Source organism: Cervus canadensis, chromosome 15 (genome assembly GCF_019320065.1).
Source record: "Cervus canadensis isolate Bull #8, Minnesota chromosome 15, ASM1932006v1, whole genome shotgun sequence".
Lineage (NCBI taxonomy): Eukaryota > Metazoa > Chordata > Mammalia > Artiodactyla > Cervidae > Cervus > Cervus canadensis.
Window position 1 is genome coordinate 32,578,013 of NC_057400.1, and position 24,644 is coordinate 32,602,656.

Sequence of the window (24,644 nt, forward strand, 5' to 3'; positions counted from 1 at the left end):
GTGTTCACACCTGGCTACTCAGGGTTTCCCTGGTGGCTCAGTTGGTAAAGAATTTGCCTGCAATGCAGGAGACCTGGGTTTGATCCCTGGGTCGGGAAGATCCCCTGGAGAAGGGAATGACTACCCACTCTAGTATTCCTACCTGGAGAATTTCATGGACAGAGAAGGTTGGTGGGCTACAGTCCATGGAGTTGCCAAAGAGTCGGACATGATTGAGCAATGAACACATACCTAGCTACTCAAAGTGGGGACTCTCTCCAGGCCTACCAAATCAGAATCTCCATTTATCACCCACATACACGTCAGTATTTGAGAAGCACTGCTGCATGGCTGGATCATTATACTTTAGACCTCCCTTGACTACCTAATCCAAAGTGCACCCCCATCACTTTCTCACACATCATCTGATTTGAATTCTATATTATCAACATCCTATGTTAGTTTTGTATTATTGTCTGGCATCTTTCTTGTTTCCATGCTCTTTTTCTTTCTGCAAAGCCTTTGTTGGCAAACTCAGGAATGGGAAAAAGTTGCCTTGTTACCTAGTCAAGTAGCTGTTTTTGTTGTTGTCATTTAAGTTGCTTTGAAATTTTAGTATGCATTATTTTTGGAACGTGAGAGATCCTAATGAGCAAATTCCCACTAAAAATCGAGGAGTTATTGCAGAATTATTAGTCATTCTTACTATTGTCTGACACCATTCTTCCTGAGGTTACAATTCAGTCTAGCAGCTTCATTTGCATTTTATTGAATATATCTTGAAAAGTGACATTATTGGAATAATAGATGAGCCCATGAAGGTGAAATATGCAGATGCTGACGTCTAATAAGCAAAGCATTCTGGGTCACCCACACTTGCATTAATCAGGGCACTTACATCACTAAGCTGCTTTGTGTTGAGCTGGGCTTGCAACAGTACAGGAGTGTCAGTGACAGCTGTGAATTTGGTCTTATCTGGATGAACTTTGTAAGTGTGCTACAAAAGAAGAGGTCTGTTAATGAAATTTCATAATGTTTCTTTAGATTTTTGTTCATATACACAATAACATGTACAAAGTTTCCAGCCAAAAATAGACTGCATTTTGTTCTTGAAAACTTGGTTGATGCATTCTCACTTCCTCTCTCTCTACCTCCCTCTCTCCTGAAGTTGCCTCCAAACTGGTTTCCCTGCCGCAATTCAGCAACCAGATTAGCCTCCCCCTGCCGAAGCCTTACAATGACTCGCCACTGGACTCGGATTCAATGTAAAGTGGGCCTACCAGCCCTCCCCTACAGAATCCACCTTCCTCCTTCATCTCCTACCATTTTACCTCTTACTGCTGTCTGTTCCCTGGTACATGTCAGTTACCTCATCCTTTCAAGTCCTTACATGCTGAGAGTGTGTCTCTTCTCAGGCTGTTGTTCCCACTGCTCTTCCCTGGATCTTGGCACGGTTATACAGTCTTTGCCTTAGACCTTCCTTGACCTCCCAACCTATGGTATCCATCCAGTCTCCACCACCCACATCATTCTATTTTAACCCTATAGCATCAGTTTAGTTTTCTGATCTATCCTTCTAGTTTCTATGTTGTTTATCTTCTGTCTCTCCTTCTCAGATGCATACTGAACAAGAAGCAGCCCAACTTGTCCCCTATTCTTTCTCAGCACCAAGGACAGTGTCTGGCACATGCCAGCCCATCATGTAAAACATACACCTATCTCTTACAAATCACCATGTTCATTCTTTCCCCAAAAGTCGTGTGTGTGTGTGTGTGTGTGTGTGTGTGTATGTGTGTAGATATGTATATACTGACTAGTGGAAATAAAGGTTTATAAAACCTGAAATCCTTTTGTAAAAAATAATTTTCTTCACAGTAATTTTTATATTCCCCAATTCTATCCAAAAAATAAAATTTAACATCTGCTAACCATTAGATGCTAGCATTTAAACTGCTGAATTGAACACTAGATGGCACAAGAATGCCAAACACAATCTCAAAACTTCAGGGCAGCTGACTTACATCTTTACACTTGTCTAGCTTCTTGATTGCTTCGTACTCTTGTGTTATTGTCTGAGGGAAATAGCATTTCCCTTTATCTTCTTCATATTCTGCTTTGTAATTTTTCTGTAATGAGAAAGAACAAAAATAGATCATGATATCTATTGTCCCCAACAATGTTACTGAGAAGCACGAAAAATTGTCTTCAAACTTACATCACTGTTTTGAGCTGAAACTCTCATGCAGTGTACTTGATATGGGTCCTCAAAACTGCCTATATAATGTCCCAAAACATTCTGTACGTATGAATCTTTATATTTAGCCTGAAAAAGAAAACATATGTTTTCAAACTCAAATAGACAGTTATTTATCAGACAGGAGGAGAGCCCTCAAACCCGAGAGGTAACTGTGGCCTTTCGAACCTCGCTGAAGTTCTTCAGCAGAGTATCAAGTTGATATTTAGGAGTCTCACAGTAATTCATGCTCTTTGCCTTTGTCTTCTCATAGTTTTCCTTGTATAATCTCTGTCAAAGGAAAAAGAAAATTAAACATAGAATAATATATCTCATGGAATAGAAACTATTCATGTCACTGCTATACTTTACTGGAATGGAAATTTTTGTATTTCTTCAGCATTTATTTTCTACAAAGCAGAAAAGCAGAATAAATATGGTAAGGGCTCTTGTCTTATATGATCTAGTCTGCAGTAACCATAAATATATTCACAGTACTTATCCTAATATTTCTCAGCCAGAATAAATCACAGCTCACTAATGTTGCTGTCTAAGCAACTTTTTATCTTAAAATATTTTTTCCCACTTGAATGTGTTTGAAGGAAAATGATTCTTTAAGCATTGGTATGAAATATTGTAAAAGGTGTAAAGTGGACTTTCAATACTTAGGCACAGTTGTAGAAAAGTATTCCATTCAGTACTTGATGAAAACACATCTTACAATACCTCTGGAAGCTGGCTTTTATCATTAAAACCTAAATTTCACTTTATAACAGTGATATACAAAATATGACTTTTCTGTGTTATTGAGTGCATTATGTAGTACTTCACATTCTCTTTTAATTTTTCCATAAGTAAATCCAAAAAATATCCTCAATAAAGACAGTGATATTTATAAGTGATATAGAATAAGTAATATTTCTTCTTTGCTATGAATTAGAAAAGCAATTTTTGTAAAAAAATTATTTTTAATAAAATATTTTAAGTCTTTAATATGAGATGAGTATTAAAATTCTTAAAATAAAATACTTAAGCTTCACTGAGTTTTCCCTCCTTTGTCTGTAGCCTGGTTTTCTCACTTCTTGTCTTTCATTTTTCTGTATATATTTTTGTCAAGTACCTAGAGTTAGGTCATGGCATGGAATGAACAGCTGTTTAGACATACTGAGATACTGAGCTCATTTCCAAAAAAAACAATAAGGAAAATGGTATTGTTAGTGACATTTACCTCCTAATAAAACAGAAGACATTAAGGGATTAAGGAAAGCTTTACAATACTCTCTGGTGTCTCAAAGTACAGAGACATCATAAGAATGAGGAAGTTAATCATTCTTTACCACTGGGTTTTAATGTTTGATTTGTCATCCTGAATCTGAGATTTCATTAGGCTAATGTCTCATCCAAGCTTATATTAAACAGTAAGTACAGCCACATCTAAAGACAGGTTCAGAAAAGCACTCACATCACTCTGGTTTTTGGCTGTCTTCAAAGAGTGCAGCATTTTGGGGTCGTCATTAATACTGAGAGCTCCAATCATCTTCCCTTTGGCTTTCTCATAGTCTTTCTTATACATCACCTGTAAGGACACCGTATGAGTCAGATCCCACTCATCAGAAAGCATCGCTGAGGCCCCCCCGCCCAGGTGCCCAGGCCATACTCACATCACTAGCGATCTTGGTGTTGGCTTTGGCTGCCAGCAGGGGAATGGCATCCACCTTAATGTCAAACTTCTTAGCTTTGGTCTTCTCCCAGTCATGCTTATAAATACTCTGGACAGAAAAATTTCAGCATAGGAGTGGGCAAAAATGATATGCATGCTATCACACTTTATAGACTAAAGGGTAACCCAATACCCAATAGTTTGTCTCAATATAAAAAAGACCATTTTCATTGTTTAAGAAATTTTAGATCATTCATTTTAGACAATTCTTAAGATGAATCTTCCTGTTCTCCAAGGTTAGGCTTCTCTACTCACCATGAGAATACTTCATTACATTAACTTCATTCTAGTTATCATAATAATATTTGATTCCTAACACTGAATATTTTACAGAGTAGCACAAATAATCTATAGTCAACTTACTTTAGTATTATATAAAGGTACCATTTTCATTTGATGTCAAAGTTCTCTGAAAAGGTTATTTTACAAATCATTATATTCACTGATGCTAGATAATTTTAGTACTTATTTATAGAATTGTTGAAAAAATTGAAATCCTCATGGGTCACTTGACTTTTCTATAAAATTAAGTTTGGAAATGAAAAATAGCAATGGATACCTGGCCTTATGGCTTCTGAATACCCTGTATCTTTGTCAGGGCAAGTTCTCTTACATGTAGAAATGAGTATTGTTTGTGTGATATAAGGGAAATCATAGGCTTGGGAAATAAATGAAATCAAACTGTATCTTAAATATCAGGTCCTGAAAGAAAATTATAGTATAATATAAAAGAATATATGGCTAAAAGAACATTAAGATTTGAGATTAAACATATATGAACAGTGACATTTTGAGGGTTGCCTCAAATATATTAAAATTGTCTCATTGTGTGAAGCTACTTATAAGATTGCTACGCACATTTTATAAGGGGATTTCAAAGTTACCCTGGCAGAGGGAACATGATATAAATGTTAACCCTCATTCCCATTTTTAACGCTGAAATGTTTGTTCAATGAGGCAGTTCAAAAGTAAAAGCATAGTTGTCAGTGTAACAGAAGGCCTAGTGCATGAGAAACTCACATCGCTCAGGTTATAGGCGTTGACTCTGTGCTGGATAAAGGCCGGCATGTCTGGAGGTATGTGACACTTGAACTTTTCGTTTTCATGTTTCGCTTTGTAATTTAGCTGAGGAGGGGGGAGGGAAACAACGAGCAAATTAGTCCTCTATTCAGAAGAATTGTTACAAAACACAAAAGAAAAAAAATCATGTGGAGTACATTTCATAAAATGTAAAATACATTTTGTTAAATAACAACTGACAGAGTTGTCATGATCAAAAGAGAAATCCAGAGTGAGGGTAGGCCACCTTTCTTATCAGCACCTGCGTGGTGGATCGTTGATGCTATTATCACATCTGGCATCATGGGAGGACCCTAATGGAGGGAAGTGGCTACTTTTCATACACACAAGCTCCCCTCCTTAAGTATCACAATTGGTCCTATAGATTCTGAGAGTGTCAGCCTTTCTTCCTCTCGGCTGTCATTGCTCACGCACTGGAGAATATTTTCTAACAAGCCTGATTATGTCCCCTCACATGCATGATGGTTTGTGGATACTCTAACTGAAGCTTTCATTTCTGGCCATAAATCTACTCAAGTTATTTTTATTTTCATTTTTTTTAGTTCAACATAAATTTGAAAATTCACACTTAAAATTCATATGTTAAAACATATCTCAAAGACTCCATTTCCCAAAAATAAACTTGCACAAGGGAGAGAAATCCCATGTACTGAATACCTGCTCTGGGCCAGGATGTGTACCATGCACATATTTCCTTTCATTTCATCTTCAAAACAAGCACATATTATCAAAGGGGAACTGTGAGGTATAGAGAGATTCAACAGCTTGCCTAGGCCCCCAGGCCCGCAGGTCATAAAAGACAGAGTTAGAACTTGAATCCAGGTTTCCCTCGTGGCTCAGACAGTAAAGAATCTGCCTGCAATGCAGGAGACCTGGGTTCAATCCGTGGGTTGGGAAGATCCCCTGGAGAAGGGAATGGCAACCCACTCCAGGATTCTTGCCTGGAGAATCCCATGGACAGAGGAGCCTGGCAGGCTACAGTCCACGGGGTCGCGAAGAGTTGGACACGACTGAGTAACTAACACTTTCACTTCCACCTTTGTCCGACCCCCAAATTCAGGTGCTCTCCAGTGCATTAAGCTACATTTAGTTTCTCTTCTACAACTCTTATTGCAATTGTTATCCACCCAAGAAGATGCAAGTTAACTATTTTAGGTGATTACAAATGTATACAAGTTAAACTCATTAAAACTTACATAGTCTTTTTAAAATAAACGTGACAAGGATAAAAATGCTTTTTTATAAATGGATTCCAAGTACAGAGCTATATCATTCCTCAAAACTGGATTTCTTGGATATTTAAGAGAACTTACATCACTCAGCTGCTTGGAATTGACTTGAGCTTGCACCAGAACAGGAGAGTCAGTAACTTGAGTGAATTTTGTCTTATCTGGATGGACTTTGTAGGTGTGCTGTGGGAGAAAAGAAATCAGGTTTAGTGTAGTATCACTTGTCAAAATCTGAGCTGGCCTATAGGCCAAGCTAGCATATCCCCATCCCTCCAAAGAAAAGAAACTTGTAGGAAACAAAACACATTTTTTTCTAATTAGACTGTAGTTTTTTGGGAGGATGCTCTTACATCTATATAGGAAACTGTCCCATGTCTTCAGGCTCCTGATTATTTTTCTTTGGGAAAATGAGCTAGAATTAACACTTGAGTCGTATGGGTGGCCACAGGGAAAATAGTATATCTATTAAAAAGTGAATTGTGTTTCTTACAGTCTCCTGCTTACATTTGTTTGCAGAAGTGTCAAAACTGTAAAAATATCTTGACCACTAGATACTGTGGAGGTTGGTAATGTTCATAGTATATACCACAGACTTACATCTTTACATTGATCTAGTTTTTTGATCGCTTCATATTCTTGAGTTATGGTCTGGGGGAAGAAGCCTTTACCTCTGTCCTCTTCATATTCTGCCTTGTAGTTTTTCTACAAGAAAAAGAAATGAGACATAAGGATGCGATCACTCTACTCATGCCCTGAAAATGTGCTATTTGGAAAGTCAAACAACTGCCTTAGAACTTACATCACTGTTCTGAGCTGCGACTTTCATGCAGTGTGTATGATACGGATCCTCATAGCTGCCTACATAATGTCCCAAAATATTCTTTAAGTAGGAATCTTTATATTTAGTCTGAAAGACAAAACATATATCATTTGTTTATTGGCAAAATGATGGGTCTTCACCTTCACAGAGGGAATGATTGGGGCGGGGGGGTGTCTTACATCACTACTGAAGTTGTGCAGAACTGTATCAAGCTTAAATTTGGGCGTCTCACAGTAATTTATGCTCTTTGCCTTTGTCTTTTCATAGTTTTCCTTGTATAGTTTCTGTTAAAGGAAAGAAAAAATCATTTAAAGTGGGTTCCTATTACTCCCATGCTGATTATTATTGCACTTGTATTTTCCAACACTAAACAAAGGAGAAGAAAAAAAGATATTACCTGTCAACTGTCTTAAAACTAACAACCACACATTGGGGTGTCGTGAATGATTTAAACCTTTTCTATTAGCAATCATTATAAAGCCTACATTTTTAATATACTCCAAAAAATTAAGAAACCAATATATTGCCTCAGACCAAATCCTTAGTTGCAGAGGTGCTTGAGTATTTCTGACTTACTGCCTTTTCTACCTGTCAACTGACATACTCTTTCCTCACTAATGATGCCCTGAGAAACAGGAACATTTTGAGCAACAGTAAATTTCTCATTTTTTAAAAAACAAACCTTCATGGAAAAAGCCTAGCACACAGGGAAATACACACTCTTCCTCCTTCTACCAAGGAAAAATTCCTTATTATATGAACAGACTGTATATCTTAAAAATAAGGTATATACAAACAGTCTACCAACCCTTCTCTTCTGCTAGACTTATCTTCAGCTCTAACCATTATTGGATTTTACAGTGCCCAACTGATAAAGCATATCATTGTCATTTTTCATGCTCATTAACTTTTTATTTTATCTTGGACTATAGCCGATTAACAATGTTGTGATAATTCCAGGTGGACAGTAAAAGCAATCAGTCATACATACACATACTGGTGCTGTTCATTTTTAATATTTTTATATTGTTGTCTTTTTCAACAAAATGGATTTGAACTTGGGTTTTTATGTTCAATAAAGATGACCTTCATTCAGGAAACAGTGCTTTGCACTGATTTCCCAGTAGAGCTATTTGAACAGATTCATTTCTATCCTCTCACCTGCCACATCACTCACCCCACCTCCTCAGTCACATGTACACATATCTATGGTACTGATTTAACTCAAGGGACAAAGATAACTCACCCACACATAATCTCAAATACTGGGAAACTTAACACTACCTAATCAAAAGGGAAACACTCAACTGACAGTTTGTTCAGTCTCTTTATATACATAATCAAAGTGGCCTTGAGCTGTGAGTCTTCTAATGCCAGGCCAATTCTCACTTCTCTAGTGTATTTGAAAGATAGTGGATTAGACAAGCTCTTAATTCCACTATTAGAAATTCCTGTGAAGACTGAGGGAGCCATCTTTTCAGTTTTGCTCTCTGCAAATGATGGTTTCTGGGGTCAAGACCTGAATAGAAAGTGGTGGAGGTTAGGGAGAGAAGTTGTGAAATACAGGATATTTCCCTTCTCTCCAGCAGCAGGCTTGAAGAACACAAGGGTAGGGCACTAACTGGCTCCTAGTCCTTCCCTTTCAAAGTCTCCTTCTGCCTCCATCAAAATCACTACAAAACTCCTACAGTGTACTCTTTGCCCACACAAAGGCACAGGCTCCTGGAGTTTCAAGGAAATGAGGATTTCCCTGCCCACTGAACTAGTCCATAGGCTCCCCAAATTGACACATATCATACCCAGAGACACTAATGGTTAGCTCCAGGGAAACTGCTACCCCATAACCTTCAAGTATTTGCGAAGTTCTATTTGCATTTAGTCATTATAGAAGGAGAGAAATTTCATCCCTCTTGTAGTTTAGGTTGAAAAAAAAAGCACTTTTGACAAGAATATACTTACATCACTCAGGGCATCTCCTGCCGCCTTCAGCTGCCTGAGCAGTGGGTTTTCTGAAGCAGGAAGTACATTATAATCTGCTTTTCCTTTATTCTTTTCATAGTCTTCTTTGTATTTTACCTGTGGGAGTGAAATAAAGTGATAAAGTAACTCTCTGTTACTTTTGTTCTCGTTCTCTTTTACACATATTATGACATAGCTCCATGAATCAATTTTCTCTTCAGAAAACTGGCAGCTTGACATTTTGTAAACAAAATATTCATAGTAACTCATAACAGCAGTGGAGAAACTGCATACATTTTCAGGATATCTTTTCTTCCCATCATTTATTCATTCAAAAGTATCCATAGGACATTGATTATGCACCTGATTCTGGGACAGATTCAAGAAACAGTAATACACGGTCCCTGCCCTCAGAGAGGGAGGGAGGGAGGGGGACAGAAATAATAGAAGAAAGATATACATCATGATAATGACAGTGCATCATGTCCTGGATACCTGCTGCTCCAGAACCCTCATTCAGCTCTTAACCTCTAGCTGCCTATCTGCCAACACATGTTTAAAGAAAATCTAGAAGCATCATCAATCTAGCCTTTTATGCCTCATCTGTGACTATGTGTGTGACTATATGTGTGACTATATGTGTGAGCACATGTATATTTAATGTACATGTGGGAGGAGGAGGAAGGGGTAGGAGCTAGATAAAGGGTGACAGCCTCATCTTTTCCTCTGCCCTCCCTACTTTTCACCTTTAATTCCAGCTCCAACAGAAGCTTAAGTAAGGGCACAACCCCCCCCACCCCCTCAGGAGCATGTCCAAAGGGAAGAACGAGAAAAAAAGAAACTGATCCTAACCTTGACCATGAGCCCCCGTGCCATTCATTTCTTCAAGCAAAGTAATTTTGGAATACAGACATGTTCAGGAAATCCTAGATAATCTGCCAATATTTAAGAACCTCAGAAAACAATCGGCTCGGTCTCCAAAGGCGGGAGATACACAACTGAACCAGATGTCCCACCCCTACAGCCCACGTGGGGGACTCACAGAGGATGTTTTTCAGAAGTGGAGGATGTAGACAACCTCTTATAGAATTATCTATTTCCATGACCAATGGAAACAACTAGAAAGGAAATTCCACAGACCTACTATCCCTGTACCTGCATCTGGGATTCACAGCTTCCTCTCCTATTTCAGGAAAAGTCATCCCCTGCTCTTAAGCACCAGGTCCCTGCCCCTTTCTCCTACTCTAGGACAATGCTCCAGCCACTCTCCCTCCCCTCCTCAATATGATCTCATTTTCCCTCTACACTTGATTTTTCTTCTATCAGCCTAGAAACATGGCATTTTTGTCTCTAACCTAAAAAAATTCCCTCTTCACCTATTTATCCATCAGCTACTACCCCTTTCTCTTCTTTTCTTCTCAGGAGTCAAGTACACTCACATTCTTCTATTTCTCTCTTTTCATTCACTCACAAACGCTTTCTAAACACTCAACCAAATTGCTCTTATTAAGTTCACCAAACACCATTCATTGATAAACTCATTTAAGAAACATTTGACACAACTACTCACTCCCTTCTCCTTTCACCATCTTCCCAAGACAACCCTCTCACCTAACTTTGCTTCTACCCCATCTCACTGATGTCTTCACAAGGAAGCACTCCAGAGTCCAATCCTTGTAGTGAGTTTTCTCTCTACATTTACTCCCTTAAGGCCTCCAGTCTTATGACATTAAATGTGATTCATATGCTACTGATGCCCAAATTTATATAAACTTTCCAGATATCTCCCCTGAAATGGCAGACTCATATAATCAACTGCCTACTTGACATTTACATTTCTCAAAGGCATCTCAAAATTTACAGGTCTGAAGTTGAGCTCATGTTTCCCCTGCAATAAGAAATTATCTACTCCTTCTACCATGTTCCCTACCTTGACAAAGGGAAACCCTATCCATCTAGTTGCTTAGACCAAACTTTTCTCTCATATTTCATATTCAACTCTTCAGCAAATCAGGTCAGCTCTAATTTTGAAATACTTCTCATCACTTTTGCGGCTACTCTCCTGGTCCAAAACATTACCGTCTTGCACCTGGATCCTGAAATAGTCTCCTAAGTGTCATGATCTTCCTACTTTCACGCCTCCTGCAGAGCCAACGCAAGGCTTATAATAAAATCTGATTGGCTTTGAAGTTGTTGCTCTTTCTAGAGCTTTAGAACACCTGTTGCTGTTTGGTCACTAAGTTGTGCCCAACACTTTTGCAACCCCATGGGACCCCCTGTAGTTCACCAGGCTCCTCTGTCCATGCATTTCCCAAGCAAGAATACTGGAGTGGGTTGCCATTTCCTCCTCCAGGGGATCTTCCTGACCCAGGGATCGAACCCATATCTTCTTCATTGCAGGCAGATTCTTTACCCATGAGCCACCAAGGAAGCCCCCTTTAGAGTGCTTAGGAGTAGACTAGTTACCAAAGTCACTCTATAGACTATATGAGCAAATCCACGGATTCATGTGTCTTGTCAGTGACTAGATTTTCACTAGTTAATAAGAAAATAGAAAAATAATGGTAGTCGCAAGTGTGAGAGTGTCTGTAATTCAAAGAACGCTGCCAGTTGCCTTCTCTTGAGAAATTCTTTTGTCCTTTCTACTTCTGGGTATCAAAAGGTCCTTTAGTCTATGAAATGCTGAAGATGGTAGCTGAGTATTGTGAATTCTCCTGCATGGCAATTTTTTTTAAAAAAATTGGTAGCCCTATTATAATCCCCAAATATTTTCTTATTGTTCCCATAAGAAACTCCCCCCCCCATTATATACAAAAGCAAGAGTTGTAAGAAATTCCCCCACACTGAGACTGTATCAAGATCAATGAGAGAATGTCCCCATACCTTGCTAGCTGCCACCCCAGCTTGTTTATTCACTTTGTACTCTGGGGTTTCAGTCTGCATGAAGTAGATCTGGTCTTTCATATTCTCAAAGTCTTCCTGGTATTTTTTCTGTAAGACATGAAACATGCTGGAGAACTGCTGTGGGAACAACTAGGCCAAAGTCTTACATGGGAGGACAGAGGCCACTTGGAGACATTACCCAAAGCCATGCTCCTCTTAGCTTCTGCAGGTCAGATTATAGTTATAGAATATGGGGCTATCACTAAAGCCATTAGCAGCTTAACAGAAACTTGGAGCAGTTATAATAGGTTGGAAGACAACCTCAAAGAAGGAGCTCTCAAAGGCCAGAGGCAGAGAACTAAAAAAAGAAGAAAAAGAGGTTTTTTATGTTTTCCAGGGAGGGGATCTGGGAAGAGACTAATCAATTTCACAAATGTACCGTTTGAGTGCCCAGACACAGAACAAATCAAAAAGGGCCTCTTTCATCTGTACTCACCATGAAACCATATTGTTCCAATGAAAAATGAGGCAAGAATAATGGAATCCAATCAAAACAATGCTTTGTAAAAGGAAGGAAAGATGGTGGAATTTCTTTCTAAATAGGGACCCTACACGGGTCTTGCCCCCAGGAAGAGTTGTCTGGATTGAAATGTTCCGGTACCATTTCAGGAGCAGCAAGTGGCTAGATGTCACACAGGAAAGGATCAACCTCTCAACCAAGTTCATCCAGCTTGGATGGACATCCCTTCCTACTTACTGTGCTGATGTTGTTGGAGTTCATTCTGGCGGTTGCAACTTCAAAGCAAGGTGTCTCACTCCATTTGCCTTTGACTTTATTTTCATAGTCTTCCTTGTATTTTTGCTAGGATGGAAAAAGATAAAGAAAATAAGACAAGCAAACTCTGAAAATTGACAAATAAGGCAGCAAATTAAGTGGTAGTGGTCAGCTTTCAAAAATATCTTGACCAGGCCCTTGCTGGGTGCTTAATAGATGTCTTCAAATCTCCTAGTATAGTGTTTCTTATCCCACAAAAAAGTAGTTGGATGCAGGGGATAGAGGTATCAATCTCCCCTTTGTTGAGTTTAAGGACTTAGTTCACAAAGAACTCACAGATGGTCCCTGGTGTTTGAGGGAAGAGAGAGTCAGAAGCATCTTCCTTCTGTAATTCATGGTTATTGATAGAATAAAATCACTCAACCCCAGATTTTCATGCCAGATGAACTTAGCCATTAATTTCTGAGCTTTATTGAAACTCCTAGTTATCCAGATAGCAGCGTTACAACAAAATTTGGCTTGTAGGCCAATGAATAAGACTTTCTGGTTTAGACTTAACAAAACTTTAATGAGAACTGACAAGGAATAAAAAAATTAAACTGCTACCCCATATTAACTCCCAAATACCACACTACCTGAATCCTATACTGTGAGCTCCTTGGTAAGAGGAATTATATGTTCTTCATTTTTGTATCCTCAAAATCTAACACAAAATGCAGCATGCAGAAGTTACCTCACAAATGTTTTTTTGACCACACTAAATTGAACCTAGTCCATGATTTTTTTACTACTTTGGCTTGAATGTTCTTGAAATGGAATTAATCCAGCCAACCCCAAGTTTGGGACACAAGTCAGAGATGGGTTAGAGCAATTTCCCCAACTTGGCCAATAGAATGTGTCAACAGACATAACCAGTGGGTCTCAAGGTGTTTGCATACCCCCACCATACTCTTCATACTCTTAAAAAAAAAAAAAAAAGAAAGTGGTTTTCTGGGATGCCTTTAAAGAACAAGTACCAAGGGTGAGAGAGATGCAGAGCCAGTGAATTTAAGTTTAAGGAAATTTGGCCCTCTCTCTAATACCCTATATCCTTTCTTCTCAAAGGTTGACATTCTAGATCCCAGTTTCTCCTTTCAATTGCAGACCTAATATCAGCTGGAAATTCCAACCTGAAATCTTGTATATTTCTTATTGTGAGTTTAGAAGGAAGCAGAGAAGCTCAAGGACTTCAAGAAGCTCAGTGTTGCTCACAGAACTCCACCTGCAGTAGTTGTAGCGTACATGGTGGACACAAACAGCCCTGCCTGCCTACACATCTCTACAGAATGCTCTGAGCCAGGAGGAGGTGCTGGCATGCACTTGATGACTCTGGGCAAAGACATAGGTGAGAGGATTGATTCTGAAAGGTATGATAAGGCAAGCTGGTAAACAGAACGGAACAGCAACATAACCATTACAGATATGTGTTCATTATGTTAACATATGAACTGGAGGCTCTAAGACCTGGAAATCCAGGTAAGTCTGGGGTGAATACTTATCACCATGGTGGATAATCTGATGACCTTCATCCACAGCCCTCCTTCCCTTGGCTAATACTGTTATTCCACAAAGCAACCCAGCCCTAGCAATGCTTTCAAAGTACTCAATAAATGTCTCTGCATCCAACCGAATGTTGCAATCCAATAGGCACATAATGCAAGCCACCATGGTAAATTTTCTAGTAGCCATACTTTAAAGTATAAAAAAGGATCAAGTTGGAAATTAATTTTAATGACCAGCAAGGATCTACTTTATAGCACATGGAGCTCTGCTTAATGTTATGTGGCAGCCTGAAGGGAGGAGAGTTTGGGAGAGAATGGAAACATGTGTATGTATGGCTGAGTCCCTTTGCTGTCCACCTGAAATTGTCATAACATTGTTAATTGGCCATACCCCAATACAAAAAGTTTAATAAAAATATATTATCTTACTTTATACAATAGATGCCAAATAGTGTCAGTTCACAATAATCAATATAAAATAATTAGTGAACTATTTTACATTCCTTTTGTCACAACAAGTGTCCAAGATCCAGGGTGTATTTCATCCATATAGACTGAATTCATACCTTCACATTTTAAGTACTCAATAGGCACATGTGACTGGTAGCTACTCTGTTAAAAGTGCAGCTCTAAACTAACCAGCAAGCCTATATTAGCGGAGAGACTGGTTATAGAGGAGTTCAAAATAGATTTTTTAAAATAATTTTTAAGTACTCACTCTGTATACTCAAATGAGGTAGAAGAATGCTGCATTAGTAAGATTTCTTTTAAATTATGCTTTTAATAAAATTTAAAATATATTTTTCTTTCTAAACGAATACTTGAAAGCAATTTTTTATTTTTCTTCCAAAAAAGAATTAAATTGTCCTTCTCTCCTATCTTATTTACAATATCAACACTTTCAAGAGGCTAACTCTTTGTCAATAGTTCGCTCTGGTTAATTTCTGCTTAGCCCTGCCTGGGCAAAATTTCAGGCTCATGGTATTCCTATCAGTGAAAATTTACTGTACTTACTAGATCTTTTATCCCAAATAGTCCTTTTTCACACCAGTAGGTAATCTACAATATCAGACACTAAAAAATATTGCTGAATCGACTTCATCATCCATAATTTTCTTCCTTCTCCTTTACTAAAGACGTACCTTCCCCCAAACAAGATAGAAATCTTGACATCCCATCAAAACTCAAGCAGACCAAACTAACAGTCCACAAAGGGCAAAGGAAAGTATTTAAAAGCAGTAGTATCCCAAGAGAAAATTGCCTGATTTGGGCCAAATTAAAATAGGAATTTAGCATGGACCTATCATCAGTTGAACATCTGTCTCTCTGCATTCCCTGTCAGGGCTGCATTCCTCAGAGCTAGTTTACCAGACTAAATATAGACAGACTAAGCTGTCTGCCAGGCCTAGGAAATTATGAGGTGCAGTGCTCAGGGCTGTCTAACCAAGCTGCCTCTGAGAGACCACTTGTACATTCTTATTTTCTCCAAGTCTGATTCTGAGCATAAAACTCTACAGGGTCTGTACTGAATTAAAACAATCAGATTCTTTGTGGAAATCTGCGGTTACTTGGTTACTTTGTTAATATCCTTCTCGTAAGTCAGAATGTGAAAGGACATCAGGATGTGGATTCTGTTCTCAAAACACACTTTCTCATCTATCAATCACTGAGTCATCCAGCTGACCAAGTATTTATTAACATGATTCCATGGTGTTAATGGATGTGTTGTAGAGTTTTCAGAGTCATAGGCAAAAATACTCCTAGTGTTTGCGTTGCATTTTTAGGTTTATCTTAATTACTTTCTCTGATGGTTGGATTATTCAGTAGTTTTCAAGGGAGACAGTGTCTCAGCTCTATTTACTTACCTTGCTCACTTGATTAGTTACTTTCTTGGCAAATTCTATATCTGGAGGATCTGGCAGAGATGTGAATTGAGTCTGCTGTTCAGCAAGACCTTTTTTGTAGGCAATCTGACAAAATAAAAGACAGAATGCTCATGAATCCATTTTCCACGTTCCATTTACTGGCATTAAAAAAAGAAAAAAAAAGATTGTTTTCCAATTTATTTGAAATCTTACGTTTGAGTGTACCATAATTTATCCTTTTGGATGTTAGAGGCCCTTACTCTCAGCTTAACTAGTGATTTCAATTTCTTTGAGTCTTCGTTCTCTAAGATTATTGGCCTTCCATTCGTTTCCACACCATGGTTTACAACTAATATTATTCTCTTAACCAGCATCCTCAACTCCCATTCTCTTGTCTTTACATCACACCTGCTCACAAACTCTCCACACTCTGGATCAAGTCAACCACACACCTCAGCTGTCCTTGATACCCAGGATACTGAGTGCTGCTGAGGAAAATCACACAACTCTATGGATTCTGTCAGGATAACACCATGCTGCTGCTGCCGAGTTGCTCAGTCATGTCCGACTTTGTGACCCCATGGACTACAGCCCGCCAGGCTCCTCTGTCCATGGGGATTCTCCAGGCAAGAATACTAGAGTGGGTTGCCATGCCATCCTCCAGATAAGCAGGGTTAAAAAGGACACTAGAAGAAGGTGCAGAGGTGGGAGAGGCAGCTTCTTTCACCGGCTGCATGGTTTGGAGGGAGCACCCCTGGCAGAGCTCAAGTCCTGTACTCAGGGTGCTGCTCCCTTTAATAGCCCTGAATTTTCCCTCTATCAGTTACCCCCTTTTTTTGTTATAGATTCAACAGCTCTCTCACCACATCTATTCATTATGCATCCCTTTGGCTCCTGCTTTTTTTTTTTTCCTTCACTACTGACTCCTCTTTTTCTTCCATCAGTCTTGACCCCTACCTCCAACAATAAGAACTATCCACAGATCCCTAGACACATGAAGTCCTTTCACTGAACCTCAGACCTGCTGTTCCCTTTCCCTGGAAGCCCCAACTCCACCCTCTCCCCATCTGTCTGCCAACTGCTACTCATTCTCCACATCCCAAGACAGGCACAATTTCCCTTCTTGAGTCTTTCTTGCCTTGATGACCTTCTCCTGGGATCTCACTCCACTACCCTTACCCTCCTTTAAAAAAAAAAAATCAGATGACGCTGTACCTGCTTGTTTACATGTCTGTCCCTTCTTGGACAGTGAGCTCTGGCATGGCAGAAAACACAGCCTCTCATTTGGGAACCCTGTTCCCTGTCTAGTACCTGACTGGAGCAACATTCAATAATTGACTTCTGAGTGTGCGTTTTACACACTGAAGCCATCAGGGGAGGTTTGAAGAGGAGAATTCTCCTCCCAATTCTTCTACTACTCAGCCGTGAGACTTCTACAGGTGATTTCTCCTTCCATGTGGCTGTATCTTTTTTTTTTTTATAAAGAGGTCATATAGTTCCAAAGTCACAATCATCTTCTTCATACTTTAACCAAATCTGTGTGTATGCTTAGTCACTAAGATGTGTCCAACTCTTTGAGACCCCATGGTCTGTAGCCCTCCAGACTCCTCTGACCATGGGATTTTCCAGGCAAGAATACTGGAGTGGGTTGCCATTTCCTTCTCCAGGGTTCCTTCATGGCCCAGGGATCAAACCCATGTCTCCTGCATTGCAGGTGGATTCTTTACCCATTGGGCCATAATCTAACTATATCTTATTCTAATAATATCTACCTAATGCCTATAACAAATGCCCTCACAAATTAAATCAATTGGGACACAAAAGACAGATTTTTAAATGTATTTGTAGTATTAATAATTCTATGGCTTACTTTCTTTTAAATAAGAGGAGACTTACTTTAGGCATAGGGCAACCTGTGTTTTCTGTGACTGGCTAAGCCCTTAAGGAGAAAGCAACATTCTACTAGGAGGAATGCTTATTAAGTATGACATCCTGTCAAGAGTTTTCTGAGAATTGGATCTAGAAGTCCTAGTTTCTCAAGAACCTTTGCTCAGAATTCTGTCTAGTTAGAATTCAGTACTCTGGATCAATTTAAAGACTCTCAGTTTTTGCAAAGTATTTTGTCTCTACTTAGGTAATTAGAAAAACATGGTAAGTTGGGTTAGGAGGGACACAAGGAGAGGGAGTCTCTGAAACCAAACCCTTAGCTCAAAATCCACAAGCTTAGCCAGTGGCATGTTCGGTGGACAACAGCTTGCTTGGGGCTCCGAGCCTAATAATTGTAGATGTCCGTGGTGCTGACAACAGTATTAATAGGCATGCTGGTAACCTAATACTTGGTCTACCACAAAAATAAAAGCCATATCTCAACTGCCAAGTCTTTCTGAGGCAAGAAAAGGAAGACTCTACTTCACTATTATCTGTCCCTCTTTATTAAGTCTTCTATTGAGATATATATATAAAAAAAATGTGATCAACTCTGATTGTTCAAAGACCATAGCACTAGAGTGGCATGGAGGTGACCCTTCATTTCTCCCTTTTATGGGTCAGAGGAGACATCTGGTGATTAAATGCCTTCTTGGAAACCTCTCCCTAGGTTTACATGACATAGTATTTCCAGGTTCCCCTTCAACTTCTCTGGTCATTGGTTCTGTCTTCTCCTGGCCCCTACCCAGGTGTCCTAAGAGTAGGTGTCCTCCAGAACTCTGCCCTTGGCCATCCACCATCTGCCTCCCTCATACATTCTCATGTCTGCAGTTGTCACATTTTAAAAATTATTTGACCCTCAAATATTAATCTCTTGTACTGATCTCACACCTGTGCAAATGCCTTGATCTGAATGTTTCTTTCATTATATCAACTCTATTTCTCTTTTCACTAATGCATTGTTACCACCTGTACCCCTGTTTGCCCAGACTACCAGGACTTTGTCACAAACTCACAAACTTTCTCACCTTTGTCTCCAATATCTAAATGTCATTAACACTTTAAAACACTTAGTACCTTCAGATTCCTTTTTTCCTCTCCTTTGTCTCCATCATCCTTCTGATTTGTCTATATTACTAAAATAGTATTCTATAAATTATGATGTTTTCTAGTCTCAATTCACCATATGGTCCATCAAAATTTCTCCAGATTCTACTTTTATCAAGTTATTTTCCTCTCCAAAATCTTATGATATAGTAGGCAATGAGAGACATCATATCAAAGTTATTTTGTCTGATTTTCAAGGTCCTGCTACCTGTTTCTTATAAGTGCCTGCCTAACTCAGCACCCAGAGCATTCATTTTTCTTTTTTAAAATTATTTTAATCAAAGTATAGTTGATTTACAATGTTGTGCCAAATTCTGCTGTATAGCAAAGTTACCCAGTTGTGCACATATACACATTCTTTTCCAGTACGGTTTATCACAAAAAGCATTCACTCTCTTTGTCTCCTAAAACTCCAGACTCACATCATGTATGCCCCTTTGTCCAGCACTATCTCTCCACAAAATGCCTTTACTGTTTATCACTACTTATTCCCTCTGGATCACCACCTCCAAACAGCTTTCTCTGATTATTCACATATTCCTCTCTCAGCAAATATCACACTGTAGAGTTTGTGGGTTTTTAAAAAATTTTTCTCTTGTTGTTGGTATGTATCACTTATCATCTTACCAGCCTGATTTTAAATTCTCAGGGGAAAGGATGAAAATTTCTTGTTGTAATTTTTCATCCTGCCAGGTATGCATGCATAATGGTCTTCTAATTAAAAAATTATTGATCATTGGATAAAGGCCACACAACAACATTGTTTATTCATGAGATACAAAGCCAAAAAGCTCATCTTAAAAGAGAAGTAGAAGGTCCCCACATGTTAAAATTGATGACTTTTACTAATGGCTTTAAAATTTTGTTATGCTTATTTTCTAGCTTACCCTACAGAAGGATAGGATTATATGTTATAGTTTCATCAGTTATATGAAAACTAGGATAGAAATATGTCTATTAAACTTAGTTGATATCAAGTGATAGGAACTAAAAAAATAGACCTCAAAAGTTGGAGATACCTTCAAATGAGTATGTATAACTCATATTCATATGTGTAACTGGACAAGATGGGTATAATCAGGACAAGATGGGATCTTAAGATGCACTGGAAGTAAATCCTGATGAGTATCAAAATGCCAAGTGACTTAAGTCCATATTGAATGTAAGAGGTTCAGGGTCTATTGAATATAAGAGAATAAATGTCTCATTCTATAATACAGTTTCCCTGAAGATTAGAGCAGTCTTATTTTCAATATGGCCTCTAGCAGATCAAGGGATCAAGAAATAAAGTACCTCAAAACAAGGGCTATCAAAACAAGTCTAAAGTTGGGGTCTCTGCTGCTGCTTTCAACACTAAGGATTCTATTACTCCTTTTAAGTTCACCTAATAAAGTTTTCAAGGTCTAGGATACTAAAATTCTGGCCAGTAGGGCTGCTGATTTTTTTTTAAAACTAACTCTAAAACATCCCCTATGTACGCTCTATGGGAGGAGCTCTTTGTGAAATAACCACACTAAGGTGTTTGGACAAGTAGGTAATCAGAAGAAGGGGACTACCACAGTTCAGACATGCAATTAGGACAGCAAATCAAAATCCTTCATAACATTGTTCACTCAATACATTCAGGAAGTGGCTATAATCCCAAGAAGTTTTTTTAAAATGCCACTCGATTGTCACAGAGAAACTTAACTCCAGCCAAGGTGATGGAAGGACACATGTTCTAGCGGAAAGAACATTGGTCTTGGGATCACAAGACAAGGCTTTTGATCTGAGCTCTGCCACAGACTACTAATGTGACCTTAGACTCAGGTTCCTCACCAGTAAGAGGAGAACATGAGACTAAATAATATCTAATCTAAGTTATAAAATCTAGTTTAAATTAGACATCATAAATTATAATTTGAAATATATTCCTCTGCAATAGTGGCACTTAATCCTTTTTTTTAAAAGTTTTTTTTTTGATGTGGACTATTTTTAAAAAGTCTTTTTTGAATTCATTACAATACTGATTCTGTTTTATGTTTGGGTTTTTTTGTTGTTGTTGTTGGCCATGAGGCATGCAGGATCTTAGCTCCCTGACCAGAGATTGAACCTGTACCCCTTGCATTGGAAGACAAAGTCTTAACCACTGGACTGCCAAGGAAGTCCCAATAGCACTTTGTCTTTTTAAACGAAGAGTTGCAATGAACTTCTGGCTGGAAGAAGTCTGTCCTAATTCAAGGTGTCCTGATTCCACACTCCCAAATGTGCGCATTGCACTGCACTTACGTCACTGAGAGCTTTCTGGGCTTGGGCGACCCTCCTCAGCTCCGGGCTATCGTTATATGGATAAAACAAAGTTTTGTCAGCTTCCCAGTCTTCAGTGTATAGTTTCTAAATCAGAGAAGAAAGTTATGAGAATGTGAGGATACACTGACTTGAAATATATACTTCTGAATTCATCCATCAATGGCATATAGAACCCAGAGCAAAGGGAGAGCAAAGATAAGTGGACTCCACAGATTCCATTCTATCTAAGTCATATTTATCAATAGCTTACCCGGCTTGTTCTGACATATCTTATTTACTGCAGAGCAGATGTGTCTCATTGTGTTTCATCTTTGACTTTACCTGCCTTCTGCAACTAGTGCTAAGGAAAGTGTAAGGAGCCAGGAAGCACTTAGCATAATTTCTGTGTTTAAACCTTTAATACAAGTGAGAAATTAAACCCTTAATAAGAGTGACAGCCAGGCATGTCCAACGTATAGTGCAGGCTCTACACTTTGTGGGTTTTTGTGGGTCTCAGAACTGGTTTTCAGGTGCATCTTTTTTTGGGGCGGAATGTGGACAATTTTTTTTAAAGTTTCTATTGAATTTGTTACAATATTGCTTCTGTTTTATGTTTTTGGTTTTTCGGCCATGAGACATGTGGGATCTTAGCTCCCCAGTCAGGGATCGAACCCTCACCCGCTGCATTGGAAGGTGAAGTCTTAACCACAGGACTGCCAGGGAAGTCCCCTCAGGCACATCTTTGTTTTCCCCATGCACTCTTCCCCAGTTGTTCAGACCCTCTCCTCCGTTAGGCCCAGGAACATTCTTTCTTAGTTCCTCTTAGCCAGCCTGATCCCCACAGCCCCACATGCCTCAAGGCTACTCACAAGATGGCTGGGGAACCATATTTTAGATTAGGGAGAGTTTACAGGGTACCCGTCTATGTGATGTGGGGAGGGGGACACAAGAAGACAGAAGTAGCGACAGGGCAGAGGCCCCTACCTTACTGAACATGGCTGTGTTCTTGACGGCCTGGACAAGTTCAGGGGCATCAGGAGGAAGCAGGTACTTATCCTTGGTGTCTTCCCAGTTCTGCTTGTATAAAACCTGGACAGAAAGAGCAGATAGCCTGTGGCTTGATATCTCCCCCAAAGGCATGAGGGTTTAGAGCACAAAGAAGAGTCGCCCACACTCAAGTTGTCCTCACATGAAGGCCACTGATGTGCTGCAGTGACACCACCATCAACTACGGGAGTGTTGACCAGGTCAACATCCCTTGATACTTTCCCTGCATTAGTAAGCTTTCACTTGAAAAGTCTAATTTGGTCAGTTGAATCACGATTCTGATTCTCTATAGATTCTTTTCAAAGGTTGAAACCTGTCGGTCATTGGCTGAACTTGGATGGTAGATGTGTTTGACTTAGATGGTATTTTTTTTTAAGTATTTTAAATTAGTTGCTTACATTTGAAGTTTGGAGGTTTCTCATTAAAAACTCACCTCCCAACAAGAAAAAAAAAAAGACTCTGGAGACACTGGGACTGAATTCTATAGCTGAAGCTGAGGTCCTGGGCTTTCCAACCCCCATAGCTTTGATGGTCCACGTCAGTCACTAGTACAGACTGCCTGACGCGTGTGACTCTTAGACCCCACCATGCCTGTGGGCTCACGTGGAACTGATGAGCAGGATCTGGCCTGTTCAGTTTTCTCCTCCAAGGCCAAGCGGTTATAATGCACATGCTACTTGGTATTCCAGCCACCCATACCACAAACTTGTTACCTTACTGACTTGCTGCGACACTTTCTTTGCATGTTCAATGTCCTTTGCTTTTTCGTCGACGTGACAAATAGTTTTAGCAACATCGCCATCTATTCGATACTTAACCTGCCAAAATAATGCACAGTTAGAACTCATAACAGGCATGAATATATGAATATATTAAAGAATATCTTATAATAAAGAACATTGACCCAATCACTCTATGTCTTCAACCAAAGTCAAGTTTCTGCCTTTTAGGTAGAAAGCTGTGAACTCCAACTATCCATAGAGCACCTGTATTCACTGATTGTCTGTTTTCCTGCCCAAATTTCAGCCTCCCTGTACACCAGAATGGACAGTCTCAGTGAGTTGGAACTCCCATCTCATACTACCTATAAGCCAAGCTTTTAGAAGTCTCTTTAGGTTCACATTTAGAGCAACATAATCTATGGCCAATGCTTCTTCTGTATTTTTAGACTAGCTCACAGTCATTTGACCCCTTATTCTCTCTACACCTATTTAAAGCCCTCTATTCCCAGTGGTAGGGACATTTCTGAAATGACTCTCTCCTTTATTTTAGCAATCTGGCCCACCTCACTGAGTTGATCTTGAACTTTCTTGATTCTGCGAAGTTCTGGGGTATCGGTTGTGATGGCGTATGGCTGCCCTTTTGCTTTCTCATACTTCTCCTTGTATTTATTCTGAAAGAGATATCAGATTATTAGCCTAAAACATGACAACACAGCAGCAGAAATTACAGTCTCATATATACATCCTGTCTTATTTTTTTAATCCTGCAAGTTATAACAATTATTGATTATAACAATTTTGTTTTTGTCCCCTACTCTGATTCTCAACAGAAACTAAAATAGATATGCTAATTGTTCTTCCCAAGAATGGCTGAATACTGGAGACAATAGAAATTTTATTGTGAACTATTGTCTTGGAAAAGCCCTCAAATGATTCTTTCAATATTTTTATTGTCTGAATTCACACATGAAAAGCTGGAACCTCAATAATTTTAGGAAATATAGAAATTTAGTCAAGTCTAAAAAGATTTGTTTGCTAATACAATGAAAAAATATTCAGTTCAGAAGTTGCAGCTAAATCTCAGTGATTTGGATAACTGAGACACCAGCTGAATTAATGGGAAGTATAAATTATGAAGAATTTTGAAAAGGAATGAAATTTTATTTCTGCTAAATATATGAGTTCTTGCTTTAAGAATAACATGCATAATTTATCATTATTAATTCTTCAAGAAGACTCTTGAGTGGAATAGTCAACAATCTAAATTATACTACTATTTCATTTCTAACCACTTTAAAAATATTACAAACCTTTGCCAACATTTTGTTCAGACTATCAAAAATTCTAGGATATTACTGTTTGAATTAATGAGGTATTTATGGCAATAAATTGACAATAAATTTTTCTGTCTTTGCTGAATACTATAGTGATAAAAGAGGCAAGATAATTTTGTTTTTAAAAATCTAAGTCTTAGAAAACCTAAATTTTGA

At 38.8% G+C, this 24,644-nt stretch overlaps 1 protein-coding gene across 31 annotated transcripts in view; it reads right to left on the reverse strand.

Moving 5' to 3' along the window:
- The window catches only part of NEB (nebulin), a 218,680-nt gene that overhangs the window by 186,414 nt on the left and 7,622 nt on the right, over positions 1–24,644 (reverse strand). For 28 of the 31 annotated variants that reach the window (XM_043488010.1, XM_043488013.1, XM_043488003.1 and 25 more), the window contains exons 6-24: positions 23,718–23,825; positions 23,146–23,250; positions 22,370–22,474; positions 21,386–21,490; positions 16,085–16,189; positions 12,661–12,765; positions 11,904–12,011; positions 9,021–9,137; positions 7,241–7,345; positions 7,041–7,148; positions 6,839–6,943; positions 6,326–6,424; positions 4,953–5,057; positions 3,874–3,981; positions 3,675–3,788; positions 2,402–2,503; positions 2,195–2,302; positions 2,001–2,105; positions 878–976 (exon numbers count right to left, since the gene is read on the reverse strand). In XM_043488010.1, the coding sequence (XP_043343945.1) occupies positions 878–976; positions 2,001–2,105; positions 2,195–2,302; positions 2,402–2,503; positions 3,675–3,788; positions 3,874–3,981; positions 4,953–5,057; positions 6,326–6,424; positions 6,839–6,943; positions 7,041–7,148; positions 7,241–7,345; positions 9,021–9,137; positions 11,904–12,011; positions 12,661–12,765; positions 16,085–16,189; positions 21,386–21,490; positions 22,370–22,474; positions 23,146–23,250; positions 23,718–23,825 (2,016 nt within the window). Of the gene's footprint in view, positions 1–877; positions 977–2,000; positions 2,106–2,194; positions 2,303–2,401; positions 2,504–3,674; positions 3,789–3,873; positions 3,982–4,952; positions 5,058–6,325; positions 6,425–6,838; positions 6,944–7,040; positions 7,149–7,240; positions 7,346–9,020; positions 9,138–11,903; positions 12,012–12,656; positions 12,766–16,084; positions 16,190–21,385; positions 21,491–22,369; positions 22,475–23,145; positions 23,251–23,717; positions 23,826–24,644 lie in introns of those variants that run through there. The other 3 variants (XM_043488007.1, XM_043488009.1, XM_043488011.1) reach the window with 3 other exon arrangements.